At 40.1% G+C, this 21,377-nt stretch overlaps 1 protein-coding gene across 2 annotated transcripts in view; it reads left to right on the forward strand.

Annotated features, from left to right (window-relative positions):
• Positions 1–2,147: 2,147 nt before the first annotated feature.
• The window catches only part of EHF (ETS homologous factor), a 39,260-nt gene continuing 20,030 nt past the window's right edge, over positions 2,148–21,377 (forward strand). The window contains exons 1-2 of one of the 2 annotated variants that reach the window (XM_007067967.4): positions 2,148–2,262; positions 20,542–20,641. In XM_007067967.4, the coding sequence (XP_007068029.2) occupies positions 20,545–20,641 (97 nt within the window). In that variant the 5' untranslated portion in view covers positions 2,148–2,262; positions 20,542–20,544. Of the gene's footprint in view, positions 2,263–20,355; positions 20,642–21,377 lie in introns of those variants that run through there. The other variant, XM_037900013.2, reaches the window with a different exon arrangement.

Raw genomic sequence — 21,377 nt, forward strand, 5'->3', positions numbered from 1 at the left:
ATCTATTGATGGGCAACGCATTTGTCTAGTAACACTTTCCCTTCTTCTTTCATGGTGCCTAACGTGAAATTTCCTAAGCATTTGTCATACCCCCTTCCTTTCTTGCTTGTGTGTTCATTCATACCACCCAGCACCAAAAGCAGCGCCTCTGGTGCTGCTGTATCCGCTAACGCCCACAAGTTGGAAACTCTCCTTTACTTTTGTTGCATCCTTGCTGAGGTGCATAGGCTGATATCACAAACAGAGCACACTCTTTAACTTGGACTCATACAGCCATCAGTCTGTCACTTAGCCTAAAAAGTTCAGTCACCATCTTCTTCAACTCTCCTCTTACTACTGCTCTGACTCCATTATGGTTCCTTTTGTCACCCATGTAGAAGAGTTTACAATTTAAGACCAACTCCTTGGCTGTGTTCCCAGTCTATCATGTTTCCTGTGGGCACAAAACATAACTACCTCTCCTTACTGTCATATCAGCTACTTCCACGCCTTTCCCGGTCAGACTGTATACGTTCATTGTTGCTACTTTTATGGTATGGGATTTCTTTGGCTGTGCAGGAACTGCTTTTTGTCTGACTGGGCTCCTATCACTCGTCCCCTGACTCTAGAGAACAGTTCAGGTGCCGGCCACCAGAAGTCTTACTGGCCTGGGGCTACCAGGCTGGAGGTGAGCAAACATTTGGTATAGGGCTGAGACACCCTTCCACCATTAGCAGTAATCCCTGGAGGAGAAACATACAGACTAGTCTCACCCCTCCTCATTACCGGTATCTACTACTGCTCTTTGGTAACTTGTCAAAAAGAAGAAACTGCTTGCACCAATGTATTTCAGCTTCAACTAGAGAGATTAAGAGATATACATCCTAGAATATCCCATAACCCAGTGGTTAGGGCTCTCAGCAGGGAGTTAGGAGAGCTGGGTTCAAGTCCCTGCCCTACATCAGGTAGGGTGGGGATTTGATCCCACATCTCCCCCATCCTGGGTTAAGGATCTAACCAGTGGCATCTTTGAAATAAGGGGGGGGGGCTCTTCCTCCCCCCCCTTGGTTTTTCTTGAAAAAAGGCTGACCTGGCTTAGGTGAAATCCAAGTGTGTGTGTGTGTGTGTGTGTGTGTGTGTGTGTGTGTGTGTGTGTGTGTGTGTGTGTGTGAGAAGTCTGCCTTTGGCCCAGAGGGTGCCTAATGCCTTTTGAAGGTAGGACTTAGGCCCCATTCTTCTCCTCAGCATTTGCCACTGGCCAACTTAGGCAGCTCCCTGGCTTTGGTGAATCCCTATTTTAGGCTTAATTCTCCCCATGCATTGGACAGTGAGCCTTGGCACCTAACTCAGGGTTGTGAATTCCAGTAGGCAGCAGGGCACCTAAAAGTTCAGTACTGTAACGCTCAGTCCTAAGTCCGCCTTCTCCCACCTTTGCCCTGTTGCACATAACATATGCATGTTCATCCTCCTGCACATATGAGCATGTCCTTGTCCCAGAAGATATTTTTCTCATTATCTTTTCCTTCACTCAGATATTTACAAAAGTTAGAGGTGAAAATGAAATAATGCACTCAATTCTCCCTCACACTTGTGAAGCCCTGTTAAGTTAAATGGAAGCCCACAGGTATAAGTGAAGGGAGAATTTAGCCCATGACATTGGATCATCCAGTCTATCTCCCTGCTAATGTACGATTGTTCCTCACAGTACATTTTCTAGTGTTATTTCCAGTCTAATTTTAAAGTCCTAAGTTTTGGACATTCTTACATTTTACTTCTCCTTGTTCTAATTATAAGCTGCCTATTTACCTGAAATAACCTTTTGTAAAAACCAACCAACCAACCAACCAAATAAAAAACGAGGAGGCAGGACGGTCTTTAAAAAACAACTACAGAGCAATCAAGACCTCGTCCATTGACTGGTTTCTTTTTTGTTCTTGACATACATGTGTAACCTGGTTAGACCTGTTTTGTTTGAACACTAAGGTGTGAGTTGGCTGTATGCAAATGTTTGCAGTGTTTCTTTTTTTTCCTCTCTCTCTCTCTTTTTATTGCTGCAGACCCAATCAAAAGAACAGGAAACGACGTAAGGAATTCCCCCATTGGCTGATTAAATGTTCTGCAAAATGTTTTAAAATTAATATCACATTCATTTATCATCACTCGTGTGAGGCTTTTGAAGTGCTAACCTAGCACCTGTGTTTACTTAACACCTGCCATTCTCTAGACAGCCTTCTCATTGCCTCTGCTAAAGGATTTCCCCTTCAGAAACAGCAGCTAAATGAGGTAAGTTTTATTTAACTTCCTTTTAAACGAACACCACTGAAGATAAAAGAGTGCAGAAGTGTGCACTGGAATCACTCCCATTCAACACCCATCTCAGCCCCTTTCCCCCCACTTTGAAACTGCAACTAACCTCTTTTAATCAAAAGTTTTTGAGCATTAAAATAATAAACGCTTTTACTCTCCTGGTTTGAACCTGCGTCCTGCCCTTGCTTGTGTTTAAGAACACGCACCTACTATTTGTATTTCCTTAGGGACAAATCAGCCAGCCTTACTAACTTTGAATAGTCCCATTGATTTCAATGGGGCTACTCATGCGAGTAAAGTTCTATACTCATGGCGAGTAAGGTGGTCAGCAACTGCCCCTTAGTTTTATGAGCGTGGTTTTTATAATAATGTATTTAATGATGTTTTGGGGCCTAATTGTGTCACCTTTACTGACATTAATAATACTTTTATCCCCTGAGTAACTGCAGTCAAATCACTGGGGCTAGTTATTTAATAAAGTACCATTCAATGTGAGCAAGGGTAGTGGAAGCAGACCCTTTAAAATTGACGGTGAAATTGGCATGGAGTCTCCTTAGTGTCGCAGCATGTGTGGGCACTATACAGATAAAATGATCTTGCTGGTTTTGTAGTAGTGATGGTGATAATTATGAGGATGATAGAAAATCCTACCTGACTTACTTTTTGCTCAGTCCTTGCTCAACTAAAACTCCCACTGGTTTCAGTTGGGGCTGTATCCTAAAGTCCTTAGCCCCTTCACAGTTAAAACTCTTCACTGTAGAGTCAATGCATGTTCTGTGTGAGTAAGGACTGAATAAAATCTCAGTAAAAGCTTTAAGAATTCGTCTCTCAGAGTTTTGCCTGTTGTACTCCCATTGACTTCAATGGTAGTTTTACTTGAATAAATACAGTGTATGGTCTTTAAGGTTTAGCCCATTCCAAATAACAGTATCTACTAAAGTCTTGTTGTAATATTTTAGTAGAAGAGATTGCACTGATTTTTACAGCAGGGCTGATCAGGAAATGACACTGAAAGTATAAAGTAGCAGTAATACATTTACTAGTATTTCACTGCTTGAGAGATTTAAAATATTATTTGTAGACCTCCTGGATATATATGTATATATATTTGCTTGTGTCTATACCATATGTTTGAATTATTTTTACCTAAAAAAGACATATCACATTGTCTTTCCATCTAAGTTTAAAGTGCATCCAGCTTCTTCGTTTTGTTCATGGGCTTTGGAAAACAGAAACCAGTTCATAATGATAAGAGCTATACCATAGCCAACTATAAAGTAAAACTGGTTTACTTAACACTATTGTTCTAGCTTTCGGTATATGTGCTTATCTTCAGTGTGTCTATCTTCCAGCAATATTTCTTTTAATCTGTGAATAGTCCTGGTGGGACAATGGATCTGTTCTGAGTGCTTTTTGCTGGTAAATTTGCTGGTAGCAGTTTAAGTCAGTTTTCTGATGTAAACTTTGCATTTTATAGTTACCAGAGTTGGAGAACAGAAAAGACCTATTGTTAAAATAAGTCTGACAGCCAAAGAAAACAATTGCAATTAAAGTCTTCAGACAAATATGACAAAGATGTTAAGCAACAAATCTCACCATAAAATGTCAATTTCAGCCTAGAGTTTCAATAGGCTGTAGCAGAGCAGACTAATCCTTTATTTTTCCCACATTGGGACATCATGACAAAGTAGGCAGTTGTGACTCAGCCCTTGTCAGTGTTAAAAAGCTTTGAGAGAGAAACAGCATTTCACAGCTAGTTAGAGGGTGGCAAGAGTTCATATTATTCCAGTTGTGGTAGGATCTTGTAATAGAACATGGTCCAGTGAGCACTGGAAATAATAGTTTACCTCTGTGTAGGAACAATCTGGTGTCATCCCAGTCAATTAAGACATTATCGTAACATCAGATATTTTCTCATCACTGAGTTTTTATGAGTGAAAAGAAAGTTCTGTGTCCAGTTCTGGTCACCCCACCTCAAAAAGGATATAGTGGAACTGAAAAAAGATTCAGAGAAGGGCAACAAAGATAATCAAGGGTAAGGAAATGCTCCCATACAAGGAGAGACTAAAAAGATTAGGGCTGTTCATTTTAGAAAAGAGACGACTAAGGGGGATATGATAGAGGTCTATAAAATCATGAATGGTATGGAAAAAGTGAATAGAGAAATGTTATTTACCTTTTCACACAATAAAAAAACAACAGGTGTCACCTGACAAAAATTAATAGGCAGCAGGTTTAGTACAAACAAGAGGATGTACTTTTTCACACAACACGCAACTAACCTGTGGAACTCATTGTCATAAGATGTTGTGATGGCCAAAAGTAAAACTGGGTTGAAAAAAGAATTGGAGAAGTTCATAGAGGATAGGTCCATCAATGTCTACTAGCCATGGTGGTCAGGGATAGAACCCCATGCTCATGAAGATCCTAAAATTATGATTTATGGATGCCAGGAGTGGAAGATGAGTGAATCGCTTCATAATTATCCTGTTCTATACACTCATTCTGAAGCTCTGGTATGGGCCACTATCAGAAACAGGATACTGGACAAGATAGACCATGGTCTGACCTAGCATTGTAGTTCTTATGCTCTTATGGACAGATAATTAGATATAGGAATTAGTGGAGAACTGTGAGATGACAAATTCAACTCTAAAATCGTTCAGATAACTGTAGAGCCTCTTTCAGCTGCTTTCATTCCCAATGAATACTCATCTAAACACTGGTACTCATTGTGTCTGGTGATATAGGAAGAGGAATTTAGGATGGAGATAAAATAGTAAAAACAAAACATCCAAAATCATAGATTAACAGCGATTAGAGACAGAAAAGCTCTGTCACTTTAGGTGATCCATTCTATCTCCTGCTCAGGCAGAATTGTTTGCTAGAGTATGTTACCCCATCCCATTTCAAATTATACAGTCAAAACTATGAGGACACAAAATAAAGAACATAACATAAATTAGGTGGGTTTTCCCTCCTAAAATCACACTTGTCATGCAGAAGTGAGCATCAAGTCGTTAATCTCAAAGCCGAGGACTACAGGCAATATCTGAAGGAAGTCTTTCAAGACAGTGGAGATATTAACACTGCACACATATGCACACATATTTGAGTCTGATCATGGAAACTCTTCCAGACTCAGTTCTTTACATTCACCATGCATCTTCATGCTCTCCCTATTAAAATATCCAGACCAAGGTAAGAGCCACAAATTATATTGATGCATTCAACTTTTCTGCTGATGATCCTGATCATTGTGATGTTTAGGGTCTCAGACAGATCTAATCGGTGCTTGAGCTCCTGAAGTAATTTAAGTGGAATGTGGTCTTTTTGAATCATGCTGGTTACACACAATGCTACATAGTCTCTGATGTGCCTTGGTTTGCAAGGTGGATGGCACAGAACACAACTGGCTGACTTAATATTGGTCAATGTGCCAAGACTGAGATGTAATTGAACAGCTGACCACTAACCAATGTATTTCTGATGATAACAACGTGATTCCCCTCAGTGTGATTCCCTCAGATCTTGCATTGCTCAACTTCTCTTCATGCTGCATACAGCTGAGGATTAGATTTTCAGTTGTTGGTGAGAAGAGCATACAAGGAAAGGAATCACAGGCAGAATTTTCAATCATGAATTTTATAAATGGTTTGCTGAAAAGAAGGTCGGGACATATTAAGTTAAGATGTACTTGGTGCTAAAAAGAAGTATTAGTGACTTTAATACCTGTGCAGCTTGCAATACTGCTGTAAAATTAAATCTGGGTCCAGTAACAGAACTTTGGGACAAAAAATGTATCGGATTTTGTTACTAATTTTAAAGACAGTGCAGTATTATTTGTAAACCTACTGTTAGCAGAGTAGAAGGCTAACAGCACCAGTGGCAAAGCCCAATGCTTTCAACTGCTCAGTGATCCTGGAGCTTAAGAACTCTCAAAAAACAGTAACACCAAAAGTATGTTCTTCTTTCTTCTTGTCTCTGAGTTAAGCCGGTGAACTGACATGGCAGCCTGCATATACCAAGGACCTGATCCAGTTTCTATTAATCTCAATTGTTTGAGGACATCAAGATGTCAATGAGAGGAGTTGTGACAAGTAGCTGCGAGAACTTTTGTTGTCCAAAAAATGCAGACGTGGGTAGACACTGTGTGAATTCATGTTGAATTTGCCAAATTGTTTGGATTAAAAAAAAATCCCCTGAAAAAAAAAACATTTTGTTCTGACATTTTGGAAACTAAATGCTTCATTTTTTAAATTTCAAATGACTCTTTGTTTTGAAATATATTTCAATTTACTTAAAAAGATTAAAAACTTTTTTGAAACTTGGAAAATAAAACGATTTTATTTTTGACTTTTGGGTCACCAATTTTTGTTTTGACTTTTTCAGAATGGAGTTATTTGCACAGCTCTAGTGATAAGTACATGAATGCCTATAAAGATTTAGTAAAGAAATATTTTTGGCGGTAGTGGCACTGGGACAAGAAGAAGAAGAAAGGCCCAAAACTAAAAAAGGGAATTGGTTAAGGGCTAATTCAGCTTCCATTGAAGTCAGTGGGAGTCCCTCAATTTACTTTCATGGGAGTTGAATTGAGCCTTATTAGGGATGAGCCCTGTACGAAATGCAATGATCTGAATACCCTTAAACATTGCTTTGCAGTAGTGGTATAGTCATGATAGTCCCTGAAGAGCTCTGTGTAGCTCAAAAGCTTTTATCTTCCCCCCAACAGAAGTAGGTCCAATACAATATATTACCTCACCTACCTTGTCTCTTTAAAACTTTGGGGAGTTTGGACTTGTGACTACTGAAAGGTCTATCCCTATAAATCAACAGGAAACAGTTTGCAACAATAGGGTTAATTAGTCAATGCAACTTTTCCCCATTGTGAGTCATTCCATGAGAAAGAGATTACATCATGAGCCCCCAAGCAAATTCCCCCAACATTACAGATGGCATTCACTGTGTGTTTTTCTGATGGCCCAGTGGAATGGACTGTGCAGGTCCCAGTAGGAGAACCTTTGGAATAACATACTATAGGGTACCATGCAATCACTATTAACGCCAATATTCAAATCAATATTACCCAGGGCAGTAAAAAAGTATTACCATGCAGCAATGGAAAGAGAACCTTTCCTAATAGCTATAAATCCACAAAAGAAATGTAAAGTCCCTGCCCACTATGCAGAAGATACAGACAGTGCTGTATGATCACTCCTGAGCTGTTTGCTGTAATAATCAGCTCAGATGCAATCAGAAAAGGCTCGGAGCCTAGAAACGTTTGTAAAGATTCATAAGCTATATGAAAAGTCCCCTTTTGTAGAGTGAGAACAACAAAAATAATCATTTTCTGTTTTTAGATATTGCCCTACACTTCTCTGCACTTGACATTCAATAAGTGATTATTTATATCACTGTATAATTACTTTCCTATTTAACAAAGCCACGTAAAATTGGCCAAGATGTTGTAGTTAGAAAATCAATGACTAGATGCATGATATATTTATCCCTCCCAAATTGTCCTAATGATTTTTACCAAAACACATAATTATTATTACACAGCAGTATGAAAGGAGCCTGCCTGTTGTGTCTCTGTGATGTATTATCAAAGGATATCTGTTTCTGCAATTGACCAATAGATTGGAATGACTGTGAAGGAGCATCACTGGTGTGTCAGGTACTGGGACATACTATTGGGATATTTTCATCTTTTGCAGAGAGATTACTGTTTGCAACACCCATACCCTGCAACGATACTACTCATAACATTTGCAAGACATCAAATAAAAATATATCCGTTAGTGTTGAAAATTCCCACCAAACTCCTATTGCACAAAAGCAAAATGGTTGTGAAAGTCTGAATGAATGATGGGTCTGGTCTCTAGATAAATGATTTATCATTATAAAACTGACCAAAACCAGGATGTCCAGAATGAAGACAGACACCATTCATCCTTCACTTAGTGACTTCTAGCTTTTTTGTTTTTGGACTGGACCCGTTTTATTTTGCTGATCTGATTGAATCATTCATTATGAGTCCATGAAAAAGTGCTTAGCTAGTCATTTTGCAATGTACTGCACTGGTATGTCTGACTCATGTTGCTCTGTAATGGAAGAATGGATATAGGAACTTTTACGACTTCCAGGAGCAGAAGGAAGATTACTCTACTTAGGTGCTACAAGACATTGGTTCTGGACCCAGCTTCCCGGTTGTAAAGGATTTATATAGTCACTGTGCCTATTTCTACAACACATAGCTTTACTATAGTATTACTCAAGAAGACATTTTATTGGAACACCTCATGTTAGGAAACAGGTATCACTGTAAGTGTGACAGCACAGTGAGGGTAAATCAGTTCTCTGGATTTTCTAGATAATGGCTGCCTGTTTTCAGGATCACTGATAGGTCAATGGCAGCTTGTTCTGATGATGCAATACTTTTACCATGCGTTTGATTGGTTGAGTGTGTTATCATTCAGTACCCTGCTAGGAGTATGATGGCTTTGAGGGGTGGAATGGTGTGAAAGCCAGTCTGAACTGGTTTCTTGTGTAGAGAACATTCCATCCCTCCCTACCTGTAATTTCAGTTAAGCTTGCTAGATAAAGCATAATCTTCCTAACTCACTTCCATACCGTAAATTTAGTGCAGTGATTACGGCATTGGAATGGGAGCCATGAGATCTGAGTTCTGTAAGATCTGCCAACGAGCTCCTGTGTAACTTTAAGCAAGGCACTTTACCTCTATGCTTCCGCTTCACCATTTGTAATATTGAACTAATGATAGTTACCTTCTTTGGTAAAGTGCTTCATGTAGTTATGGAATATTATTCTAAAACATCCCTTATCTCTTAGTAACTCAATGTTCATGCTCTTGGGGTGTCACCATTTCACTTGTTCTCCAGTCATCATAGAGTCTGGATGGGACTTGAGGGTCAGATTTTCAAAAGGAACCTAAAGGATTTAGGCATCCAAATGACAGTGAATTTCAATGGAAATTGGTTGTCTAACTCTCTTGGGCTCCTTTGAGAATCCTAGGCTGATTTTCTAATGTCGGAAGCACGACGAAAAGAGCCCTCCTCTTTTGAAAACAAATCCCCCAAAATTTCAGGTCTTTATCCATTATAAAGAAGAAAGAAAAGGGCGCAAGCTCAATCAGTTTCTTTTTCCAGTCACTTTTAAGTCCATTTTGGCTCATTTGACTTTTCATGGGTTTTGGCTGAGGGAAAAGTACAGGGCCAAATATTTGATTATGGCACTCCTTCTCTTGAAACTGGGTTATTCTGTAGCCAAGGCCTATTATGAAGCAGCAGGGATTCATTCCAGAACTGAAAGCATACATTTATATGAAAAGTAATAGGAAAAGCTCTATCGTCAAACCGGCCCAGGCTGTTGAGGCAGATGCCTTGCTTTGCTCTTTTGTTTATATTCCAACAAATCAAAGCTGACCTGTAGTGTTATCGGAGTAGAGCAGCAGGTGCAAAAAAATAACTCTGCTGCCAACTCAAACGAAAGGGTAGGGCTAATACCCTCTGGGAGGTATAGTGAAGATAACAGAAAGCCATGCCAGCAACTGAATTAACGGCTCTATTTATGGTGGGCTTTACCTCAACAACCTGCTTCCAGCCCTCTGTCACATAAACACTTCATTGTACTGTTTAATTCAGCCAATGGAGAAATAAATGGAAACAGGATGGGGAGCATTCATAGCACCAGCTGAAGAGGAGGAGAGGGGCTGTGTAGGAGCACTGTTCCTCAAAGCCAGGGCTGGCGGGGGGATGGGAGGATGGAGAGAGGAAGCTGCCCTCTTCTTTTTTGCAGAAGGTGGAGAGCTGCTCTTGCTCACCGGTCCCCCTTTCCTTATCCTCAGAAGGAACCACAGAGCCAGACTCTTTAATGAGCCCTGGTGAATGTGCTTCTGGCTGGGCTTGACTGATGCAGGAGCATTTATGAGCTTTGTTGGGGCGTTAAGCTACAGACCTGCATTAAGCAGATACACTGCTGCGCTGCCTCAGGGGAGCACCATGGCATTGTGGCTCAGGAAGGCACCATGCCTCCTGGAGTGGTCTGCCACACTGGGTGAATGCAGCTGCTGTTGCACCCCATGAGAGGGGGAAGCATACGCTTCTGTGCAGCCAGGAGGTGGGATGCCAGGGCTATGCTCCTGCCACTTCCTTGTGTTGTGTCTTTTTGCTCTTTACACTGGAAAAATACCATGAGGAAACCACAGGGGCACAGCTAAGTCCCGAACAGCCATGCTTACTAAAGATATATAAACATGCCAGACCTACCTACATACATACTGCTGCTCTGGCTGGTTTCTGGCAGCTTCTAGAACAGTGGTGCCAAAACTTGTCCTGCCACACCCCCCTTTGCCGGTGAAGGAATCTGTCTGTCCCTGTCCCCCGCCCACTCCAATTACTGCACTTGGCTTAGCAGAGGAGCTTGGGCTGAAGGCGGAGCTGGGGACAGAACTGGGGATGGGGGAGGAGCTGGGACTAGAACTGCCTGGGGGCAGAGAGGGAATGAGGGCACAGCTGGGCTGGGGCCAGGGCTGGGCTGGGGCCAAAGCTGGGAGCCACGGTCAGGAGCTGGGGCTGGGAGCTGGAGTCGGGGTGGGGCCAGGAGCGGAGCTGGGGCTGAGGGCTGGGAGCAGAGCCATGGCTAGCGCCGGAACTGTGGCTGGGGATGGTGGGTGGGGCCGGGAGCTGAGCTGCTGCTGGGGCCAGAGCTGCCTAGTATAAACATACGAGCTATTTTCAACATTTAGCTCCAGATCCAGATTTGGAGATTTTGACCTGCTTCCCAAAATTTGGGAGTGTGCAAGGCTCTGAGATTAAATCTTTTTACATGATGAATAAGATTCTTCCCACCAATAGCAACCATTCCGCTCTGTAAAGGGAAGAGAAAATGAACTTTCTTCCTTTTCCTCATTCTGTCTAATTCTCATTTAGAAATGAACCCAGCAAAGAAGAAACCTCCAAGCAGAAGTTCTTACAGAAAGGGAGACTTGTAAAACAAAACAAAATAAATAAATAAACCCATCCTCATTTTATTTTGGGGGACTTACACTTTAAAAGACAATACAATGACACAATCATCAAAATCACAGAGAGCAGAAAGATATAACGAGAAGAAAGCGGAGAAGATTTAGAACATGATCGTAGATTTTTGTTAGCTTGCTCTTTTCTATCTAATTACAGACACGTGGCCTGTCATGTTTCTAGGGTGGTTTGGGGGACTTTTTTGCTCATCTTTGTTTTAGTTATTTTACATTGTTAGCAAGGGAGTAGCTGAACCCGAGTGTAAATCAGTGGCAGAAGGGTAAGTGAAAGAGAGAGAGTGTTCAAGAGGGGTTTGAAGGAGAGGGAGAAGGTGACTAAGTTCACAGGTGGAGGAGGTTACTCCAGGTAGATATGAGAGGTGTGGAGTTGCAGTGGGAGAAAGAGGCAAAAGGAACATGGTGAGGGGAAAATGGCTTCCCCTATTGTATATCCCATTCTATATCACTCAGACCAGATTGATATATCTGGCTGAAACTACTAAAAATTCTGGGAACACGGTTGACCCAAATTGTCATCAATTCTATCCTGAGACAACATGGGAGCCATATGTGCCAGTGAAAGTCCTGCCTTCATCTCCAGTTATTTTTCCCTGCCTTTCTAGAGCTGGTCAAAATTTTGCCATGGGAATATTTTTTGTGAGAATTTTTTTTTTTGACAAAATGGAAGTTTCCACGAAAAGTGCCCATTTTGGGGGTGGGGGGAAGAAAAAATGTAGGTGAAAATGAAAAAAAATGTTCATTGACATTTTTCACAAGAAATAAAATCATTCCCTGACTGGCTCTAGTCCTTTCCCTTTCAGCTGGAGTACTACAAGTTCTCCTAATGTACAGTGGTCTTGTACACGGAACTCCCTCTCCAGTAGAAGACACCAGCCCTTTCAAATGTGGGACAAATGACAATGTCTTGTATGTTATTAGAAAGCTGTGGAGGTGGGAGGAAGAGAATATCTGAGGAAGGTAACATTATTGCTGGGGGACTGTAGAGGTAAATATTGCAACACTGCAAGCCCTCTCTTGTCTTTGGAAGTTTAGGGCTATATCCTACTGTCTGATACATATACCCTCTGAGAGATCCCTGTCAAGGGCAGTGCTTGTGTTTTCTTCTGATTTAGGCAAAAAAAGTGTTTAAATTCTCTCTAACTACACTAATATACATCTTGAGCTTTAAGGCTGGCTCATATGAAGTGAATGGATTGTGAAAAGGGGATAGAGGAAAATTAGCATATTGGACTATGAGCAAATAATCAAGTAATTTTTCCCTTGCTCTATTAAAGTGAAACTCATGCTGTCTCAGAAAAAGGAGACTGGAGTATGGTTTTGTCTTCAGATTACGTAATCAGTGGTAGAGATAGAGCCAAAGCAAAACCTTAGAACATAGGAGAAGTGGACCAGGATCCTAACTTTCCCACTCAGTCTCATCTTAGTTAAAAGACACATGCAGGATTTTAAAGTCCGCCTGGACATGTTGAAACAACCACCACCTACACTTAGGTGTATCACACTGCATCACAAGAGTCAGGTCTTTAAATTTGGTGGACTCTTTTTATTAGTGATTTGCTTGTGTTTATAACAATCGTATCTGTTACAGTGTAAACATACTTAATGTTCCCCTTCTATTTAGATAGATTTTTTTTGTCTTTACGCTTACCTGCATGTATAAATTTAATAAACATGAAGCTAAAAACAAAAACACCCTAACCCCTTCCATCACACAACACAACCAAGGCTAAATGTTGAAAGAGGTCCCAACATAGCCTTTGAAAACGCCCACTGCTTTTGTTGCACGCACAAACTTGGTTTTGTGCACACAAACAGCAATTCTATACACCAAAGAGGTTGTTAAATGTCTGACAACCGGATTGCTGCATGCAGTTGCACACATAAATATAGGCAAGAAAATTCTGTACTAGAATTGCTGCTATACAACAAACTGTGGGTGCATGTTCAAGGGCATGCCCATCTTGTAATCCTCCTTGCTGGTCAAGCATGGCTCTGGTGAGGCCTACCTCAGTTTCCCCTTCACTCAGGGTCCTTTGAAAAGTCCACACAATCCATTCCATACAGTCAAACACTCCACCTTCCGAGGTCCAATTTATTAGGTCCTGCACAAAAGTCTTTCAAAAGAAAACTCAGACTTACAAAGTCTTCGTCCCTGTTCCAAGCTGGGTACAGCTCCTCTCTGAGGGTCTGTCATCCCTTCAGAGTTCTAACACTCTTCGGTGCCATTTCTAAGCTAGGTACAGTCCTTCCTCCCTGCTGCTCTGTCTTCCTGCTTGCCCAGCACCTCTTGCCTGTAGTTTGGCCTTCTCCACTGGTACCTTCCCCCAGCTGACTCAGGGCCCTGCAGTGTCAACAGCTGCAGCCATTGCTCCTTTGTAAGGCCTAGGTGTCTTCCCTTAAACCCTACTGCGCAACAGGTAACTGGTCAAGTTGCACTGGCTCCTTTAAGAGTCCAGTCACCCTGTGTCAGTGCAATTTTAGAGGCTGCTTTAATAAATTTGGTCCAGTATCAAAAATAATTCCTTGAACATTACGCTCAGAATATAATTTGATAAATATATCTATTACTATGGTGTAAGGCTACATGGGATGTAATCAATACATTGCCTTGAATATGTTACATAAGTAACAGTATTTTGCCCTTCAATGTCATCTTTCATCCAAGGTTGTCAAAGAGCCTTGGAAACAAGGTCATGCAGGATGAGAACCCAGGAAGTACTGGGAATCATATGGATTAAAGTGAAAAAAAAATACTGAGGCTGATTTACCAGGAAAGCAGAAGCTCAAGGTCACACACAAACATGCACTCAAAATTATACACCTAATTTGTGCATGCAGTTACTGTAAATGCATATGTAAAATAGGTGCTTGCATGCAAAACTCCTAATTCGTCATTTGCATGCACGAATACCCAATATGTTCATCTAAGTACAATAACCATGTGTGTAAATTAGGCCTTCTTCCTTTTCTGTGTGTGATGTTGGGCTTCTGACGTTTAGAAAAGCAGACCCGCTTGGTCATGTAGTCCATATCCTGACTCTTAGAAACAGTGTGCAAAATTCAGTCTCTCTTTACGCAGCAGCAATTATTTACAGATGCCATTTTAGTTATATTGATGTTTAAGTACTTGATTGAATTGCCAAATTCAGTCCTTAGATGTCCAAATTGCCCTACTCACTCCTGCTGTTACTTTATTGCATATATAACATACAGTTCCAGGTGAAACCTACACTTGCAGTTCAGCCATGATAGTAAAAGGGAAAAAATGGGGAATGATCCCATGTATATCAGCTATCTCAAATGAAGCAAAAGAAAGGCTTCTCCCTTTTGGCCAAACCAGGAGGAGCTGCACTGAGCTTGTCTCAGCTGGAAGCAGAGGTGCTGAAACAATTTGTATAGTGACAGTGCTGAGAGCCATTGAACCAAACTATAAACCCTGTATATGATGGAAACCACTTCAAGCCAGGGGGTGCTGAAACACCTAGTTCCAGCACCTACGGCTGGAAGCCACTTTTAGACTTTGCACAGTTTGGAATTTCTGAACATTATAGATGACAATTTCCTAACTCAAAATGTGTTTCAGCCAGCACTGGGGAATACCATATGAGACCTTGTCATGGGGGGGAGGGATAACTCAGTGGTTTGAGCATTGGCCTGCTAAACCCAGGGTTGTGAGTTCAATCCTTGAGGGGGCCAGTTAGGGATCAGGGCAAAAATTGGGGATTGGTCCTGCTTTGAGCAGGTGGTTGGACTAGATGACCTCCTGAGGTCCCTTGCAACCCTGATATTCTATGATTCTATGATAACACACATAGAGGAACTGACCACAGAACTAATAGTTATGATAGGGAGGGTACAAGTGCTCATAACTGGATTACATTTATAATGTGCAAGCAGAATAAAGTCCAGAGTAGTAATATATGTACTTGATGCTTTAATTTCACAAAGCTGAAAACAATTATGAACCAAATCAGCTGGGAGGAAGAATTTAAACAGAAAAATGTGAATGATAATTGGGAATCATTTAAGAACACCTTACTACATACCCAAAAAGCCACAATTCCACAACTGACAAAGAAGGCTGTGCTCATTAAAAAACTGACCTGTTGTAAAAAATTAAACAAAAATATAATAAATGGAAGAAAGGGGAAATGGATAGTAATTAATATAAATCAGAAGTTAGGAATTGTAGAAAATTGATAAGGGAAGCCAAGGGACACAAGGATAAATCTATGGCCAGCAGAGTTAAGGACAATAAGAAGGAGTTTTAAAAAATATATTAGGGACAAAAAGAATCCTGATAATGGTATTGGTTCATTGCTAGATGGAAATGGTAGAATTATCAGTAATAATGCAGAAAAGGCAGATGTGACCAATAATATTTCTGTTCTATATTTGGGGGAAAAAAGATAATACAGTCTCATCATATGATGATTACATTCTTTCCATTCCACTAGTAGCTCTGATGGATGTTAAACAGAAGCTACTAAAGTTAGACATTTTACATCAGCTAGTCCACATAACTTGCCACCAAGAGTTTTAAAAGAGCTGGCTAAGGAGCTCACTTAACCATTACTTTTGATTTTCAATGAGTCTTGGAGCACTGGGGAAGTTCCAGAAGACTGGAAGACAGCTAATATTGTGTCAATATTTTAAAAGGTAAACAGGATGACCCAGGTAATTATAGGATTGTCAGCCTGACATTGGTCCTGGGCAAGGTAATAGAGCAGCTGATACAGGACTCAACTAATAATGAACTAAAGAAGAGTAATGTAAGTAATGCAAATCAACATAAGTTTATGGAAAATAAAACCTGTCAAACTAATGTGATATCTTTTTTACAAGTTTGGTTGATAACAGTAATAGCGTTGATGTAATATATATAGACTTCTGTAAGGAGTTTGACTTGGTGCCACATGACATTTTGATCAAAAAACTAGAGTAATATAAAATTAACATGGTGCACATTAAATGGATTAAAAACTGACTAAATGATAGGTGTGAAAATGTAACTGTAAATTGGGAATCATTATTGAGCTGGTCTGTTTCCAGTGGGGTCTTGTAGGGAGTGATTTGTGGCCCTACACTATTTAACATCTTTAGCAATGACCTGAAAGAAAACAAAATAATCCCTGATAAAGTTTGCAGATGACAGAAAAATTGCAGAAGTGGTAAATAATGAAGAGGACAGGTCACTCAGAGTGATCTGGATTGCTTGGTAAACTGAGCACAAGCAAACCTTGTGCATTTTAATATGACTAAATGAACGTGTATACACTTGAGAACAAATAATGTAGAATGTGGGACTATATCCTGGGAAACAGAGACTCTGAAAAACATTTGGAGGTGGTGAATAATCAGCTGAACATGAGCTATCAGTGGAACACTGTGGCCAAAAGAGCTAATGCAATCCTGGAATTCATAAACCAGGGAATCTCAAGTAGGAGTAGAGAGGTTATTTTACTACTGCATTTGGCATTGATGTGACCGCTGCTGGATTACTGTATCCAGTTCTGGCGCTCACAATTCAAGAAGGATGTTGATAAATTGGAGAGGGTTCAGAGAAGAGCCACAAGAATGATTAAAGGATTAGAAAACCTGCCTTAAAGTGATAGACCAGAGGAGATCAATCTATTTAGTTTAACAAATAAACAATTAAGGTGTGACTTGATTACAGTACCTCCTTATAAGTACCTCCATGGGAAACAAACATTTAAATAAAGGGCTCTTCCTTGTAGCAGAGAAAAATACAACCCAATCCAATGGCTGGAAGTTGCAGGCAGACAAATTCAGACTGGAAATAAGGCATGCATTTCTGACAGTGAGGTTAATTAGCCATTGAAACAATTTACCAAGGGTCTTTGTGGATTCTCCATCACTGACAAGTTTTAAATCAAGATTGGATGCTTTTCTAAAAGCTATGCTCTAGGAAATATGTTGGGGGAAATTCTATGGCCTGTGCTCTACAGGAGATCAGACTAGATGATCATATGGTCCCTTCTGGCCCTAGAATCTATGAATAGCTTACAAGTAGAGTCATAGTTTAATAGTTTCTGTCTAATTTTGCTTAGTTTTGTTTTATTTGTCTTTTGCAGAGGGCATATGGTTAAACAAACAGAAAGCAGTGTGCCTCCTCCCCCTTAGGGCTTCATACCCTCTGATACTTGCTGTTTGCACATAAATTGCATGGTTTACCCCTGACTTATCTCAACTTTGCAACCCTCGCATCCCTACAAAAGGATTTCAGAACCACCACATGGATTAGAATAATTTGAAATTTGCTCATTTTTTTCCTGTGCTACTCTCTTCCCCATCGCACTATTTTTCAGCATTATCAATGACACCATTCAGGTCCAAAATTATGAGGACAGTTCCAGATTCAGGTCCAAACTTATGAGGACAGTTCACCATCTAGATCTGCAGATTCATTGGAACAAAATGTGAAAATGGGGATCAGAGTCATTCAGATTCAGAGCACAGCTGTTGTATAAAGAAGTAATTTGCATATGGTATGCTCTACAAGACTCAGTGGTTCTTTGTAAATGTGTTTTTCTGAAATGCTGGATCTTATCCATGGTCAGGCAACGACTGGTTAAAACTAAATTACAAACATCAGCTTGGAGTGGTCATATGGTCAAGAAAGAAAAGGAGATTTTAGCAAACTAATTCCTTTAGCACCAAGTGCTGAAGTTGAAAACACTTACTGAAGTCAATAGGACTTTTGACCAAGTAAGTCCTTAGGCTTTGGCCTTTAGACTGCACCTGATCCTCCAACTGTGGGTGAAACCAATATTCTGAATCCAAACACCAGAAGCTTTGGGAGAGTTTGGATTAGGTTAGAATCCAGACCCATACCTGTCCAGTCTATCTCCAGTGTTCTCTCCCATGTATAATTGTATTCCACAGATAATGTTAGAAAGATGATGCAATTGTTTTGTTTGAAGTAACCCTGTACTGGTGCTACTGTGAAAGCATAGCTTTAAGAAGGTATATATATTGGTTTGGTTAATTTGAAAAGCAAAATGCTTGCCAATCTCCATACGTTTTAATCTGCACACAAAGTCTGGTGCTCCTGCCTCAACTCTCATAAAATACTTGGTGCTGTAATGAGGTCTGATGTTACTCAGACTTCACTCATACAATGTTTAATGACTACGAAATATTTTCATAAATAATTAAAAATAAGATGACAAAGAACGATGCAGCGGCATTACTCAGTCAATATGCTCTCAGAGATACGTGCATATATGGATAAATGAATGCATAGCATGTGCTACATAAACCAATCAGTGCTTAAAAGAAACTCCAGATTTTCAGTGTTACATAAGATGAAATACTGCATGGGTGGCAAATTATTTTATAGTCAATTTAATTAAAAGAAAACCTTTCTCCCCCAGGGTAGCAGATAATGTGGCACTGGTGTGTCTTGAGAATCTGAGGCCAAAACCTGTCCTAACTTACTCCGTGCATAAACCTATTGGCTTCAGTGAAGCTGCATGGGGAATAAATCTAGACAAAATTTATTCCATTATTTGGCAGAGGTGTGATATTAGAAGTGTATTATCCAAATCCTGCAGATGTCGTAGATGCAAAGTTCCCTTTATGCAAGATAAAGTCTGACATGTGGATGGTTATAGAACTGCAGATTCACAGGAAACAGAAATGGAAAGCAATTATTATATTATCCAGGGTCCATTCCAGCAGTCCCTTATTCATACAAGTAAGGGCCTTAGTCCACCTCCTATCAGGGTAGGATTGTTCTCTATATTACATTTCCTAAGGCTTTGGTATTTAATACAAAATACCAGCAATATTTTACATTATACATATATGTGTTCTTATTGCTCCTGTAATATGTGTATTGGTAATTTTCTAATAAGGATTGTTATCTCATTCAATATACCCACAGTTGAGATACTGTGCAGTGTACTGGACTTTCAATGTTTAGTTTCCTGTTTCAATTATTTATAATGCAAAACTGCAGTGCACTTAATCATATTCACATGCTTATGTGACTTTTAAAGTTATAGTTCTAAAAGACAATGGGGCTCTAAAATCAGAAGACAATTTAGAATAACAAATCAGACCATATTTAACAATATATTTAACTAACTTGATAGAAATCAGCTGCCTTTATAAATCCTTAATATGCTGCTATAAAACTCCTCCAAAACATTACAGAATATATGTTTATGAAACAAACTTTTATGCTTTGCATCTTCCAGCCTGAGGTATATAATGTACCATATTAAGAACGCATATCAATGGAGAATTTCCTTACATTCACCATGTGTTCAAATGAATAGCATGTTTTTATATGTTATTACAAAGGGAACATTGCACAACAAATTTATAGCAGACATGAAAGACGCGGTTTTGTATAGCTGCTACAGGCTAGATTCAATTTTTTTTAAAAAAAGTCTGTGTGACTCCTTAATAAAATGATATTTTAGAATGGTGTTTTTAAGTAACTCTCTGTCCATGGATAATGGCACCTTTCTCTTTCCATTTCTATTATGTGTCCACCAATTGCTCAAGAGCTTTTAACCTGGACTTCTGAGTTTGCTGTGGTCTGAATCTTATCGTCTGCACATCTGTCAGATAAAAGTGGCTTAAAAATACTACCAACATAGGTTAGACAAGAACCTATGCCACGGTGACAAAAACATCCATATACCATTACCTCGTAGGGCTTTATGAATGAAGGATTTTCTGTGCATGTGTCTCTGGAAGTCTGTTACATTCATGGTTGCAAGTATCAGTTATTCTGAAGTCCAAAATAAAATAGAAAACTAGGTGTTTTTTAAAAATGACAGCAGTCAGAGTTTACCTTGTGAAATTTCATTTAAATAAAAAGAAACCGCTTTGTATTTCACTTCACAAAGCTTGGAGCTCTTCCAGCATTGCTCTGTCAGAAGCCGTGCATTTTCATTCTACTCCATTCCTGATCAGAGATTATTCATTTATGGATGGGTGGCTGTAAAAACTTGCCTCATGCATATGAAAATGGTAATGTTTACCACAAGGAGATTTCATTGCAGCCGAAAAGGGGTTGTGGCAACAAGTTCCTTAGCTGGGCTGTGTCTTCTACAAATGGACTTGGAATTGCTCACTTCACTCTCAATGGAATTTTTTGCCACTTGCCTTGTGGCATATACACCACTAGCTAAGCAAGCTGTTCGATTCACTTACAGATCATGATTTTGGAAGGAACTGGCAGAATGAGTATCAATTCCAGCAGCAATCTACTCCACCAGCAGCCTTCTTGGACAGATGGATATCCCACATGTAATGGTAGGAGGAATTCAACAATGGTGTATTGTCTATATTTTGGGAAGTGTGTGTGTGTGGGGGGGAGGCGGGGGGCGGGGACGGGGGTATTATGCCTTTAAATATACGTAGATATGATTTTTGACCTCTGCACTATCCAAACTCCTTTATACTCTATTGGAATTTCACCAGGAGGACGGTGTGCCTAGAAATGATAATAATTTGTGGTTTATTACTGGTTCTTTTTCTTAAAGTGAATTGAGTGCTGATGAAAAGTGCTGGATTGACAGCCCCAAAGTTCCCTCTTCACAGAAGAAGTACAACACAGGCAGCAGCACTGCAAGCTTCACACACACACTGCTCAGACATTATTCTTTGACCTTGACCTGCAGGGACCACTTGAGAAGGGAGTTCAGTTTTCCTGCTCTGGCACAGTATTTGCCTTCTCAGCTCAGACTACTAAAAAGACAGACTGACACTGAGGGTTATTGCCAGTGATAGGGATTTTTTGTGATATGGAAACCTGTTCAATTCATAATGGACAGAGCTGTCCAGTTCCATTTCACATAAGCCACTAAACAGCCATCCTATGGTGAGGGCTTTGGGTCAGTACCAACCCAAGTTCAAGCCTAAGCAGTGACTTAGAGCTATACCTCCTGTGCCATTATTTTCTGAATTCTGGATGGTGGTAGAACTGTGCACCTATATATTATATTAGATACACCTTTTAAGATCTTTCACCCAATACAATGTCACAGTA

This window comes from Chelonia mydas, chromosome 6 (genome assembly GCF_015237465.2).
Source record: "Chelonia mydas isolate rCheMyd1 chromosome 6, rCheMyd1.pri.v2, whole genome shotgun sequence".
NCBI classification, from domain to species: domain Eukaryota; kingdom Metazoa; phylum Chordata; order Testudines; family Cheloniidae; genus Chelonia; species Chelonia mydas.